Source organism: Hylobates moloch, unplaced genomic scaffold, assembly GCF_009828535.3.
Source record: "Hylobates moloch isolate HMO894 unplaced genomic scaffold, HMol_V3 SCAFFOLD_3, whole genome shotgun sequence".
Classification (NCBI taxonomy): domain Eukaryota; kingdom Metazoa; phylum Chordata; class Mammalia; order Primates; family Hylobatidae; genus Hylobates; species Hylobates moloch.
This window is the reverse complement of record NW_026652278.1, coordinates 67,562,509-67,574,611: the sequence shown is the minus strand read 5'-3', so window position 1 is coordinate 67,574,611 and position 12,103 is coordinate 67,562,509. Positions and strand designations below refer to the sequence as shown.

At 51.7% G+C, this 12,103-nt stretch overlaps 1 protein-coding gene and 1 long non-coding RNA gene across 2 annotated transcripts; one reads left to right on the top strand and one right to left on the bottom strand.

The window, feature by feature from the left end:
- Nucleotides 1-3,608: 3,608 nt before the first annotated feature.
- DDIT4 (DNA damage inducible transcript 4) lies at nucleotides 3,609-5,723 on the bottom strand. Its single transcript, XM_032139571.2, has 3 exons — nucleotides 5,574-5,723; nucleotides 5,217-5,482; nucleotides 3,609-4,940 (listed from the first exon to the last, which is right to left on the bottom strand). The coding sequence occupies exons 2-3, from the start codon at nucleotides 5,419-5,421 to the stop codon at nucleotides 4,447-4,449; spliced, it is 699 nt and encodes a 232-aa protein (XP_031995462.1). The 5' UTR covers nucleotides 5,422-5,482; nucleotides 5,574-5,723; the 3' UTR covers nucleotides 3,609-4,446.
- A 199-nt stretch (nucleotides 5,724-5,922) lies between these two features.
- On the top strand, nucleotides 5,923-7,349 carry LOC131383077 (uncharacterized). The gene is made up of 2 exons (XR_009212800.1): nucleotides 5,923-6,784; nucleotides 7,120-7,349. It is a non-coding gene; the product is annotated as an uncharacterized LOC131383077 (long non-coding RNA).
- Nucleotides 7,350-12,103: the final 4,754 nt, after the last annotated feature.

The following is a 12,103-nucleotide window of genomic DNA, read 5'->3' as shown; positions in this document are numbered from 1 at the left end:
CACACGATTCTCCTGCCTCAGCCTCCCAAAGTGCTAGGATTACAGGCGCCCACTCACACGCCCAGCCTTATTTTTCTTTTGAATTTGTTAAGGTCATATGTTGACACGGCTGTTAAATATTTATTTATTTATTTATTTATTTATTTATTTATAGGGTTCTCACTGTGTTGCTCAGGCTGGTCTTGAACTCTTGGGCTCAAGTGATCCTGCCACCTTGGTCTTCCAAAGTGCTGAGATTACAGGCATGAACCACTGGTGCCCAGCCAACATGGCTGTTAAGATGGTAACTTTGAAAAGCTGTTAGAGGAACATAAGACCAGAGGGAACAGGAATCAAAAGGTGGTCCCTATTAAAGGCACTTGCTGTGAAACCAGCCCTGCCATGCTCAGGCTGCCGTCTCTATCCGGTCATGGGCGTCCTCTGCCCATAGGGGGCTTTAGTAATGTTGTTATATATATCATTTCCTCACTATCATTCCCACTTTACAGATGAGGAAACTGAAGCTTAGGGAGGTAAAGTGATTGACCCCAGGTCATTGGCTAGGAAATGGCTGAGCTGGGATCTGAATCCAGATTTCACTAATGCAAGTGGCTTTAGCCACTAACGACACTACCTCCCTTCCAGGACCTTAGCCTTTAATATTCCTCTAAACTAGGCAGTAGGCTAATGGAAAAAAACAAACAAACAAACAAAAAACATAACAACAACAACAACAACTCTTTCTAATCCTGCCCTCCTCTCCTTGTAGCCTGAGAGTCTGAGGCTAGTGAGGGAATCATATGTTTTCTGAGCTTAGAGAGAGGGCATGACCCAAGGCTCAGACAGCCAATGCTTAGTTAACCACTATGTGCCAGGCCTCAGGGGAATCTAGGGGTGTTCTATAGAGCTAGGGGGATACAAAACAAGTGCATACAATGAGATCATTGTATGCCATGTTTTCACACGGCAATTGTGAAAGATGGGGGGAGGGGAGGCAGAAAAGAGCCATAAAAAGGCTGGAACTTGCTCTAGGCCTTAAAGCAAGGACAGGGCTTGCCAGCAAAACGCAGGAACCATATCCTTGGTGGAAGGCACTAGAATGAGCAGAGTCTGGGGCTAGAGAAAAGGGCAGTCCAGACTGACTTGCCCCCAATTAAGGGGAATGGTGGGAGGTAAGCCTCAGTAGGGAGTATAGGGCCCAACACCAAATATCTTAAAAGACCAGCAGTGGAATCTGGCAATAGGGAACCATTGCAGGTTCTAGAACATTGTCCCGATGAGGTGGGAAATAGCAATAAGAGAGGGAATCCTGTATGAAGGGAAGTAATCAGTACACATTTTCCAGGCCAAATAGGGCAATCTTTTTCCTTTCCTTTCCTTTTTCCTTTCCCCTTTCCTTTCCTTTCTTTTTTTTCTTTCCTTTCTTTCTAAGATAGGGTCTCACTAAATAGGACAATTTCTGAAAGCATTTACCAAAGTTGATTTTATGTGTAGGTCTTTATAAGCTTTCTTAGCTTTCCTGCTTAGCCACAAAGAAGCCTGCCCCATTTTCTCTTAGGGAGTCCAGTACCTGGGGCAAAGCTCCCTGCCATGTCTTAGCAGACCTCAGGACCCAGAACTGTCCTGGGCCTCAGCAACCCTCTTCCCTTTACCGTGAGACTCAAGCTACAGGGCTCCCATTTGCGGACCCTTCTGTCCTGCGGCAGGAGGATTTTCAGGCCCTGTGAGAAAGAGGAAAGCCAGTTTGGCTCTGGGAGAGGGCATCTCAGCTGAGCTAGCTTGGGAACCCAAGCTTTGGTTTGGCCTCAGTCTGACTATCTAAGAAAAGTTACGGTGCTGGGCTCAGCTGCCTCCTTGGCTTGGAGAGGGGCTAATGCTGACCAATCCATCCAACTCAGGCCCCCAAATACCAAAAAGACTCACTACTCTGAAGACAGACCATTGTTTCCTTGCTTCTCTTTTGAGGCTGGGGAGGCAGGGTCACGAGCATTGGCACAGATCTCAGTTCCCGGGAAAGTGCCCTTCAGACTCAGCCCAGGTGTCAAGCTTGCTTTATTCCCAGCCCTGAATCTCAAGAGGCTGGGAGTGGGCAAAGTCATCGCTTATCCAAGAAGATGACCATTCCAGGGCTTGCGCCTCCATTTACTAATCTGTAAAACATTAAAAACCCCTGCCGCCACCCACCCCTCACAGGGTGGCTATTAGGAAGATGTGCTAAGAAAATGGGTGTGAGGGCTTTCCTAACACTGGTTTGGGCACCTTCTTCACCGTTCTCACCATCCATTTCCAAATGCACTTCTAACCCAAGTTTATTCATTTTGGGAACAAGTCTCTCAGTTCTACCAAAGGGAGATGGGTCTTCCAAGTCATCGTAAAGTTTAGGACCCTGCGTTGGAATCCCTAATGTAAATGCAGATTCCTGGGGCCCTGGCCCAGATGCACTGAGAATCTCCAGGAGGGCCCATGCGATCTGATTACACACGCTCAAGTGGAAGAGCCACTGTTTTACAGTCTTGAGCAAACAAGGCCTGTCTGGGACCAGGAAGAGAAACAAGGGAGATGAAAATTCTCCAAAGGCCAGTTGGTGTGGGCAGATGTAATCCCAGGGAAGAAGGGGGAAAGGCCCTGGGCTTCATCTGGCCCAACCCCAATTTGCCAGTTTTTCTGACAAGGAACTTAGGGCCCAGAATGCACAATGCATCTTTTGTTTTTAGAGATAGGGTCCTGCCGTCTTGCCGTCACCCAGGCTGCAGCCTTCAACTCCTGGACTCAAGCAATCCTCTGGCTTCAGCATCCCAAGTGGCTGGGACAACGGGTACACAGAGGGCATCTGGGTGACCCAAGGCATCGTTAAGATACGCCTGCCACCTCCTTGCTAAGCCCTTAGCACTCCTTCCCTCACCTGTTTGTGCAGGGAGTTCTGCACCTGCCTGGTCCAGACTTCCTTCCAGTGGCAGCTCATGCCCCTCTTGGTTCCTTGTCCAGTGAGAGGCATGAGCTAAGTAGTCTTTTTCAAACTCCCCCTCTTAGTCTTTTTAAATCCAGAGATAAGATTTCTAATTTTCATGATGGTAGAACAACTGATTTTTTTCTCCCAGAAAGAAAAAAGGTATTTCCTAGTTCTTTCACTGTTTTTTTAATTTTTTGATCTTTATTTATTATTATACCTTAAGTTTTTGGGTACATGTCCATAATGTGCAGGTTTGTTACATATGTATCCATGTGCCATGTTGTTTTGCTGCACCCATTAACTCGTCATTTAGCATTAGGTGTATCTCCTTCTTTCACTGTTTAAGACCTTGGGCTCAGTGGGACCTCCTGTCTGGGCCTTCTAACCAGGGAAGCCAGGTGAGCTCTCCCTCTGGAGACTCTGGCTTGGTGGGAGGTCTGACTCACCCCCTACCTTCAGGGGTTTCCAGTGTGTTCTCCTAGTAGCTTCAGCCAGCACAGGGCCAAGGGTTCTTGGCACAGATGGCACACGGTTCACATACCTCTGTCACCAGGCTGGCAGGCAGTCCCGGAAAGGAATGGAGGAACACACAGGTGGACCCCAGGGCCTGATGAGACCTGCCTTTCACTAGCACCCATCTCCTTTTCACTTCATGGTACTGATGAGAGACTCAACCAACTGTTTTTAACAAACATGTTTATTAGAAAAGTAAAAAATATTGCATAGGTCTTGATACTTGAACATCAAGTGTATTCATGAACAGTGAGTATCTTATCTTCATGTAAACAGTTCTAGATGGAAGACCCAGATGGCACTCCTCCCAGGGAGGGGTTCCAGCCCCCACCCTCTCAGCCCCTCCCCTCCCAGCTCAACTCCGCAGTACACGATGGGGGAAGGCTTAAACACAGCTCCCAGGTGTATTTTTTCAAGTGTCAAAGATCCCAAGTGATCCCTGACACCCACCCCTTCCTACTCTTACATTCATGCGTCTGTAAGATAGCTGCCTACAACAGGTCAGTAGTGATGCTCCGATCAGAAAAACAAGATAAAAAACAAACAACAAACACACTTGGTCCCTTCAGACCAGTAAGATACACAAACCACCGCCACGACCTCCCCCCTCCCTCCGGCTGCTCTGAGGAGCACGTGCCCCTTCACCCTGGGCCAGGCCGAGGCGGGAGCAGCCCAGCTGCTCTCTGGCTGTCACACCACTGCTAACTGTCAGTAACAAAAATAATAAGGTACATGCTACACACACATCCAGCTGGAAGCCTTGTTGGCCCCTAAGCCTTTGTTTCATGCTACAGTACGGAGGAGTATGTGTCCCCAATGCACAGCCACTTGCACACAACTCAATGAGCTTCCTGGGAAACACTGTTCCCCCACCTCCACCTTAGGTGGCTGCCTCAGTTTTCCAACCACAGGAATCAGTCCCTCAGCTCCTGCCTCTAGTCTCCACCCCAAAAGTTCAGTCGTCTCTGCCTTGGGGGGCACTGTCGGCCCCCGCAGGTTGAAGTTCAACACTCCTCAATGAGCAGTTGTTCCGAGCTGTACAGCTTCTTCTTGATGACTCGGAAGCCAGTGCTCAGCGTCAGGGACTGGCTGAAGCCAGGGAGGAAGGGAGAGTTAGCGGAGCTAAACAACCCCTGGATCTTGGGCCAGAGTCGTGAGTCCAGGCGCAGCACAAGGGTCAGCTGGAAGGTGGGCACCAGGCTGGGGTCGAGTGCCAGCTGGCCCACGCTGTGGCAGCTCTTGCCCTGCTCCACACAGACGTCCAGCAGCGCCCCCCGCAGGCCACACGGCTCGCTGTAGGCCAGGCGCAATAGTTCTTTGCCCACCTGGCTTACCAGCTGGCCAGGCATCAGCAGGCGCGCAGGGCGCCGAGAGCCCAGCCGCGCCTCGGCCAGGCTCTCCTGCAGCAGCTGCATCAGGTTGGCACACAGGTGTTCATCCTCAGGGTCACTGAGCAGCTCGAAGTCGGGCAACGACACTCCATCCAGGTAAGCCGAGTCTGGAAAGGAGAGCACACAGGAAGGGGTATTAGAGCAGCTTCAAAAGGAAACGCACAGGCGGGGGAGGTGCTGTTTCCTTAAGAAACCAACGCTTCTTCCCACTCCGTGCCTCAGTTTCCGCCTCACTCACCTTATACTCCAATTCCCCCTGCCCCCAAAGCAATCTGGGTCCCGATGGGATAGGAAACCAAGGCGGCTCTGACCCCCTTCCAGCACCGGGGCTTCCCCCACCTTCCCGGCCCCTCGAGTCGCGTCGGCACCCGCCCACCGCTCACCTTCCTCCGGCCCGAAGCCACTGTTGCTGCTGTCCAGGGACTCGCAGTCCGAGCTCTCCAGGCTCGTGGAGCGGTCAAACCCCTCCTCCCGGGCCGCCGACCCCCAGGCTGAGCGCGGCGGCCGATCTGGGGTGGGAGTTCGGGACAAGGACGAGGGCGAAGAGGAGGTGGACGACGACGAGAAGCGGTCCCAAAGGCTAGGCATGGTGAGGACGGACGCCAGGGCGTTTGCTGATGAACTCAAGAGTGCCGGAGCGTAGAAGCCGCTGTAAGACAAGAGGGGGACCGAACAGGCGTCAGTGTGGGGACCAGACCAGACCGCGAGCTCTAGGACCCACACTCAGAAGGGACACTCACCAGCTAGCGCGGTCAGCGGGAACTGCTAAGACAAGTGCGTCCTGCCGCTTGAATGGGTGTGCGAACCGGTGCCAACCACCGAGAGCTGCCCAGACCCGTCCCAGCTCCACACTCGCACCTCCCCCTTGGCCTGCTGCTCCCTAGCACCAGTGCGGAGCAGCCTATAAGGACTAGCGCGGCGAGGCCACGCCTTCTCTGCGCCACCACCCAATCCAGACCCGGGAGTGTGGCCCGCCTTGGCCAATGGACTTCGGGCGCACGTAAGCAACGTTCTCTCCTGCCCGGTGACAGCGGCCGGGCCCCGCCTCCATTGAGCCCCAGAAAGCTCTCAGTCGAACCCCGACCCACCGCCACGCCCCCTTTCTGGAAAGGATCCGCGGCGGCAGCAGCTGCCAAGGTCCCCGAGGGCGCTCGCGGCAGGGGAGGATCAAGGAAAGACTTGTTTATTATAGGGTTGCATTGCTGGGGGAGGGGACAGCCCGTGACTAGGCTAGGAGGAGAGGCAGGGAAGCGTGAGGGGGCGGCGGGCAAGGAAAATGGTTGCCCCCAGCGTCTTGGATCCTAAAGCTTCGGGAACAACTGGGCACACACGGGGGGATGCCCGTGGGACGGCGGCGCAGGAGCAGACGTTATCCCGGCCTGCCCTCGCGCCCTTACCCCTTCTATCCCTGCTTTGCAAAGGGTCGGGATATGGGGGTGGGGTCCACAGACCAGGAAGCTCCGGGCACCATGCTGCCCCTTCCCCGAGGCCCCACCTGCCCATCCTGGCTGATACTCTACAGCCCAGGACATGGGTTAATGGGGATCCCTGCCTCCTCCCAAACCCTATTCGCTTCCACCTTCCAACTGCTCCCAAGGAGAGGGCTTGAGGAGAGTGGTTAGAGGAGTGTGGATGGGCCTGGGTTCATAGCGCCCAGTGCAGGGATGGAAGCGAGGATTCACAGCAGTCGGACTCACGGACCCATCCGCCCGCCCCGCGGACTGCAGGCAGCGCAGCCGGGCCTCCCAGCCCGGGCGCCCCCCGGGTCCTAGCGCCCAGCGCTCGCCTAGCGCTTTGTGTAAAAGATCCAGACGGTTGCATCAGGACCGAGGACCGAGATCTCTGGAAAAGCCAGGGAATGCAATGGCCATACCCTGTTTCATCATTCAGGCGGGGCCGCAGGAAATCTGGCCTGGCAGTAGTGCTCGGAGGCTAACAGTGTTTGCTGAGGGTGGGTGGAGGTTGGGACGGACTCGACCTATTGCTCTAAAGGTTCATCAGTCTGGGATACGAGGACCCTGATGGAAGAGGGAGCCAAACTTACATCAGATGCCCAGGGACCCCGGGGCGGGCAAGGAACCTAATCAGATAGGCGGGCCTTGCCTCGGGTCAGGCTTGCTTTCGCTTGACAAATGACACTTGCAGGAGATGTCAGGCCACTGCCCTCCGCAACCCCCATCCCCACCCCAACTTAAAAAAGAAAAAATAAAAAGTTGACACTTGGGCCAAGACTTAGAACCTGAAAGAACCAGAATCCAAGCTCTGCACCCTACTCTCATTTGACAGGTGGGAGACCCACTTATGGAGACAAATTTATGGATTTAAGAAAGAAATCAGGGGATCCAGGAGACATCTTAAAGACAGCTGCAGAATGGAATAGTTTGTGAGCCACTGGGACTTTCACGGCCTTCTCTTCCCATTCTTCAAGCTCTGTCACTTGTTGGAGCCTTAAAGACACCAGATTGCTTAACAATGGAGATATAAAAATTAAAACTAATAAAAAGACACTGGATCAAGGCGGCTAGATGTTCTTGGAGGGCTGGAGTAGATGACATGCTCTTGAAATCACTCTTACAGAGGTGACCTGCATGGGTGTGTCTTCCTGCTGGCCAGAGAGAAGATCTGAATTAATCCATCAGGAACATTCACCTTTCCTCCAGGCTGATTTGGGTGGGACACCTAAACACCTTAAGGAAACAGTTACGATGTTTTTTCTTCTTCTTCTTCTTCTTTTTTTTTTTTGAGATGGGGTCTCACTCTCTCACCCAGGCTGGAGTGCGGTGGCGCAATCTTGGCTCACTACAAGCTCCGCCTCCCGGATTCACGCCATTTTCCTGCCTCAGCCTCCTGAGTAGCTGGAACTACAGGCGCCCACCACCACGTCCGGCTAATTTTTTGTATTTTTAGTAGAGACAGGGTTTCACCGTGTTAGCCAGGATGGTCTGGATCTCCTGACCTCGTGATCCGCCTGCCTTGGCCTCCCAAAGTGCTAGGATTACAGGCATGAGCCACCGCGCCCGGTGTAATTTTTGTATTTTCAGTTGAGACAGGGTTTCACCATGTTGGCCAATCTGGTCTCAAATTCCTGACCTCAGGTGATCCACCAGCCTGGGCCTCCCAAAGTGCTGGGATTACAGGCATGAGCCACCACGCCTGGCCTTTTTTTATGGACAGAAAAAAAATTCAGGAAAATGTGGAACACTGACCTAAAGAAAGTACAGGCTTTTTTTTTTTTTCTTTTAAGTAGATATTCATAAGGAAAATAATCCGGGTCCGGTTTGGAAAGGTCAGTTTATTAGGAATCATTTATTCATTCAACAAACACCATCAAGACTGCCCAACAGTGTTCCAAGCACCTTTTTTTCATTCACTGTCTCCTTCTGTTAATAAAACAACTTGTCTCAAATGGGAAGGGCTGGTTAATGCGCAATGAGTAATTTTGTTTCTTTTCAAAAGAAATCTCTTAATGTTATTGTCTCATTGTGTTTCTAAAAAGCAATTAAAAAAAAAGAAGGCAGTCCTATTGTTGGAAGTGTTTCCTAAAGTAGGAGGGAGTGGGTTCCAGGGTAAAGTCTCCTGCAAGGAGGCTTGGCAGAGGCCTGGGGGAGTTGGGGGTGGTCAGTGTATTCCCCTGTGACACCCTCCAAAACCCCTGATAGAGACAAGGCCTATCTGCCAGGAGAATCTAAAAGGTTGGGGGGGTAAAGCGGGGGTTCTTAACTGTTGGCCTCTCCCAGGAGCCAGAGTGCAGGGCCTTGGTCCGTCCTGTCCTGAGGTGGAGGGTAGATTCCCTTCCATCTGGCTGGAGCTGGAAAGACTTTGTAACCACCCTCCCTATACCGAACACCCCCTCCCTCCACAACTCTGCAAATGGGGCCCTTCTGGGCAGGAGGACGCTCCATCTCCTGGCCTCTGAACCAGACCTCATTGGAGCTCTCACAGAACCTAGAAACCCTGCATTTGGTGTCCACCCACCCGCTCCTCCTCCCCTCAGGCCAAGGTGGGCTTGCCTAGACATGCTTCCACCAGCAGCCTTGGCCACCCAACTCTGGCATCCCTTCCTCCAGGAAGCCTTCCCTAGCACCCTCATCCCAACACTCCACCCCTTAGGTGCCTTCCTCAGGGCATCTTTCCAGCCTGTGCATATCTTTGTTGTTAATAATTCTTTCCACTTTGGTCTTCCCACTAGACAGTAAGCTACTTGAGGATGGCGTTCTACTCATCCTAACTTCAAGGAGCCAGCACTGTGCCCAGTACATAGAAAAGGCTCAGCAAATGTTCCTTAGATAAATACATGAATGAATGGATGAATGAATGGTTAGATGAGGCAAGAACGTGGCTTCTCTGGCTGTGGCGGCTCACACTTTTAACCCACACACTTTGAAGGTGAGAGGATTACTTGAGGCCAGGAGTTTAGGACCAGCCTAGGCAACACAGTGAGACCCCGTATCTACAAAAAATTTAAAAATTAGCCAGGCGTGGTGGCTCACGCCTGTAACCCTAGCACTTTGGGAGGCTGAGGCAGGCAGATCACCTGAGCTCAGGAGTTTGAGACCACCCTGGGCAACATGGTGAAACCCCGTCTCTACTAAAATACAAAAAATTGGCCAGGCGTGGTGGTTCACGCCTGTAATCCCAGGGTTTTGGGAGGCTGAGGCAGGCGGATCACGAGGTCAAGAGATTCAGACCATCCTGGCCAACATGGTGAAACCCCATCTCTACTAAAAGTACAAAAATTAGCTGGGCATGGTGTCGCGTGCCTGTAGTCTCAGCTACTCGGGAGGCTGAGGCAGGAGAATTGCTTGAACCCGGGAGGCGGAGGTTGCAGTGAGCCCAGATTGCACCACTGCACTCCAGCCTGGCAACAGAGTGAGACTCCACCTAAAAAAAAAAAAAAAAAAAAAAAAAAAAAAAAAAAGAAAGGAAAAAAAAAATGAAGAAGTAAAGAAAAAGAAAAACCCTGTCTCTACTAAAAATACAAAAATTAGCCAAGTGTGGTGGTGCAGGGGGTGGAGGTTGCAGTGAGCCGAGATTGCGCCACTGCTCTCTAGCCTGGGTGACAGAGTGAGACTCCACCTAAAAAAAAAAAATTATTGGCCGGGTGAGGTGGCTCACACCTGTAATCTCAGCACTTTGGGAGGCCAAAGCAGGTGGATCACCTGAGGTCAAGAATTCAAGACCAGCCTGGCCAACATGGTGAAACCCCATCTCTACTAAAAATACAAAAAAATTAGCTGGGCATGGTGGTGCGCACCTGTAGTCCCAGCTGGTTAGGAGGCTGAGGCAGGAGAATCACTTGAACCTGGAAGGTGGAGTTTGCAGTGAGCCGTGATCTCGCCACTGCACTCGAGCCTGGGTGACAGAGCGAGACTCCGTCTCAAATAAATAAATAAATAAATAAAAAATAAAAATTAACTGGGCATGGTAGCACACATCTTTAGTCCCAGGTATTCAGGAAGCTGAGGTAGGAGAACCACTGGAGCCTGGCCAGGGTTACAGTGAGCTATGATGGTACCACTGCACTACAGCTTGGGTGACATAGTGAGACAAAAACAAAAAGCACATGGCTTTTTCCAGAATGGCAGACACCCGCATCTAGATTCCCAGGATCTAGTGGGGAATATGGGGTGCCTTCAAGAGGACCTTGATGCTACCTTTCCATCCTCTTTCTGGCAAGTGCTGCCAAGAGCCTTGGACAGATCTGACCATTTCCCTTCCTCCTCAACTGGGGTCCGGGAATGGGGTTTCTAAGCCAATCCAGTTCTTCCTCTGGAATATAGTCAGTGACCGACCCCAGGAAACTGGGGAGAGATGTGAAATCTTGCAGAGGGCTGATCTGTTGTAGGGAATTTTTTTTTTTTTTTTTTGAGACGGAGTTTCGCTGTTTCGCTCTTGTTGCCCAGGCTGGAGTGCAATGGCACGATCTCGGCTCACTGCAACCTCCGCCTCCTGGGTTCAAGTGATTCTCCTGCCTCAGCCTCCTGAGTAGCTGGGATTACAGGCATGCGCCACCACGCCCAGCTTATTTTGTATTTTTAGTAGAGACAGGTTTCTCCATGTTGGTCAGGCTGGTCTCAAACTCCCAACCTCAGGTGATCCACCTGCCTAGGCCTCCCAAAGCGTTGGGATTATAGGCATGAGCCACCGCACCCGGCCTTTTTATTTTTTTTGAAACAGAGTTTCACTCTTGTTGCCCAGGTCTCAGCCTCCTGAGTAGCTGGGATTACAGGAAGGAAGGAAGGGAGGAAGGGAGGAAGGGAGGGAGGGAGGGAGGGAAAGGAGGGAGGGAGGGAAATTAACCATTTCAAAGTGAACAGTTACTTCAGTGGCATTTAGTACACTCACAATGTTGTGCAACCACTACCTCTATCTGCTTCCAAAACACCTTCCTAACTCCCATGGAGGTCCTTTACCCATGAAGCAGTCACTCCCCTCAGAATGCTTTGAAGTTGAAATGTTCCCTTGTTGGTAGAAGTAGGGCTGGGTGTGGTGGCTCATGCCTGTAATCCTAGCACTTTGGGAGGACAATGTAGGAGGATTGCTTGAAGCCAAGAGTTCAAGACCAACCTGGCCAACATAGCGAGACCCCCATCTCTATTTTTTTTTTTTTTTTTTGAGACTGAGTCTTGTTCTGTCGCCAAGCTGGAGTGATCTCAGCTCACTGCAACCTCCGCCTTCCGAGTAGCTGGGACTACAGGTGCACACCACTATGCCCGGCTAATTTTTTCATATTTTAGTAGAGATGGGGTTTCACCATTTTGGCCAGGATGGTCTCGATCTCCTGACCTCGTGATCCGCCCGCCTTGGCCTCCCAAAGTGCTGGGATCACAGGTGTGAGCCACCACACCTGGCCTATTTTTTTTTAATTAAAAAAAGAAGAAGAAGAAGAAGAAGCAGGGTTGCCTCTTTGCACAACTCCAGAGGATGCTGCTACCATTAGAGTCTGCATGAACATGTGTCTTCTGGAGAGTAGTGCTCCAGGGAGCACTCATCACATAGACACAATGTGCAACATGGCAGCCGCAAGACAACCCTGGTGGGGAGACTGGCCAACCTCTGAGCAGGAGTGGGCTGGTGTCATGTCCCAGGTGACTCAGGCCTCTGGAGTTGGTGATCAGGCCCCATGTCCCAGTGTCTGTGGCCAGGGCCCTGACCATGCATAAACCCTGCCTCTTCCAGGATTGTGCTCCATCGGAATAGAGCGCAATGCCGCAACCTGCAATTTAAAGTCAATGAACACTCACTCCCGGCCACCTGCCCCTCCCCGTTC

What these genes read in the sequence shown, in the direction of transcription:
- DDIT4 (XM_032139571.2), bottom strand. Translation starts at nt 5,421, where the DNA reads ATGCCTAGCCTTTGGGACCGCTTCTCGTCGTCGTCCACCTCCTCTTCG. An exon ending in TGGCTTCGGGCCGGAGGAAG is followed by an intron (nt 4,941 to 5,216) that starts GTGAGCGGTGGG and finishes TCTCCTTTCCAG; the next exon opens with ACTCGGCTTACCTGGATGGA.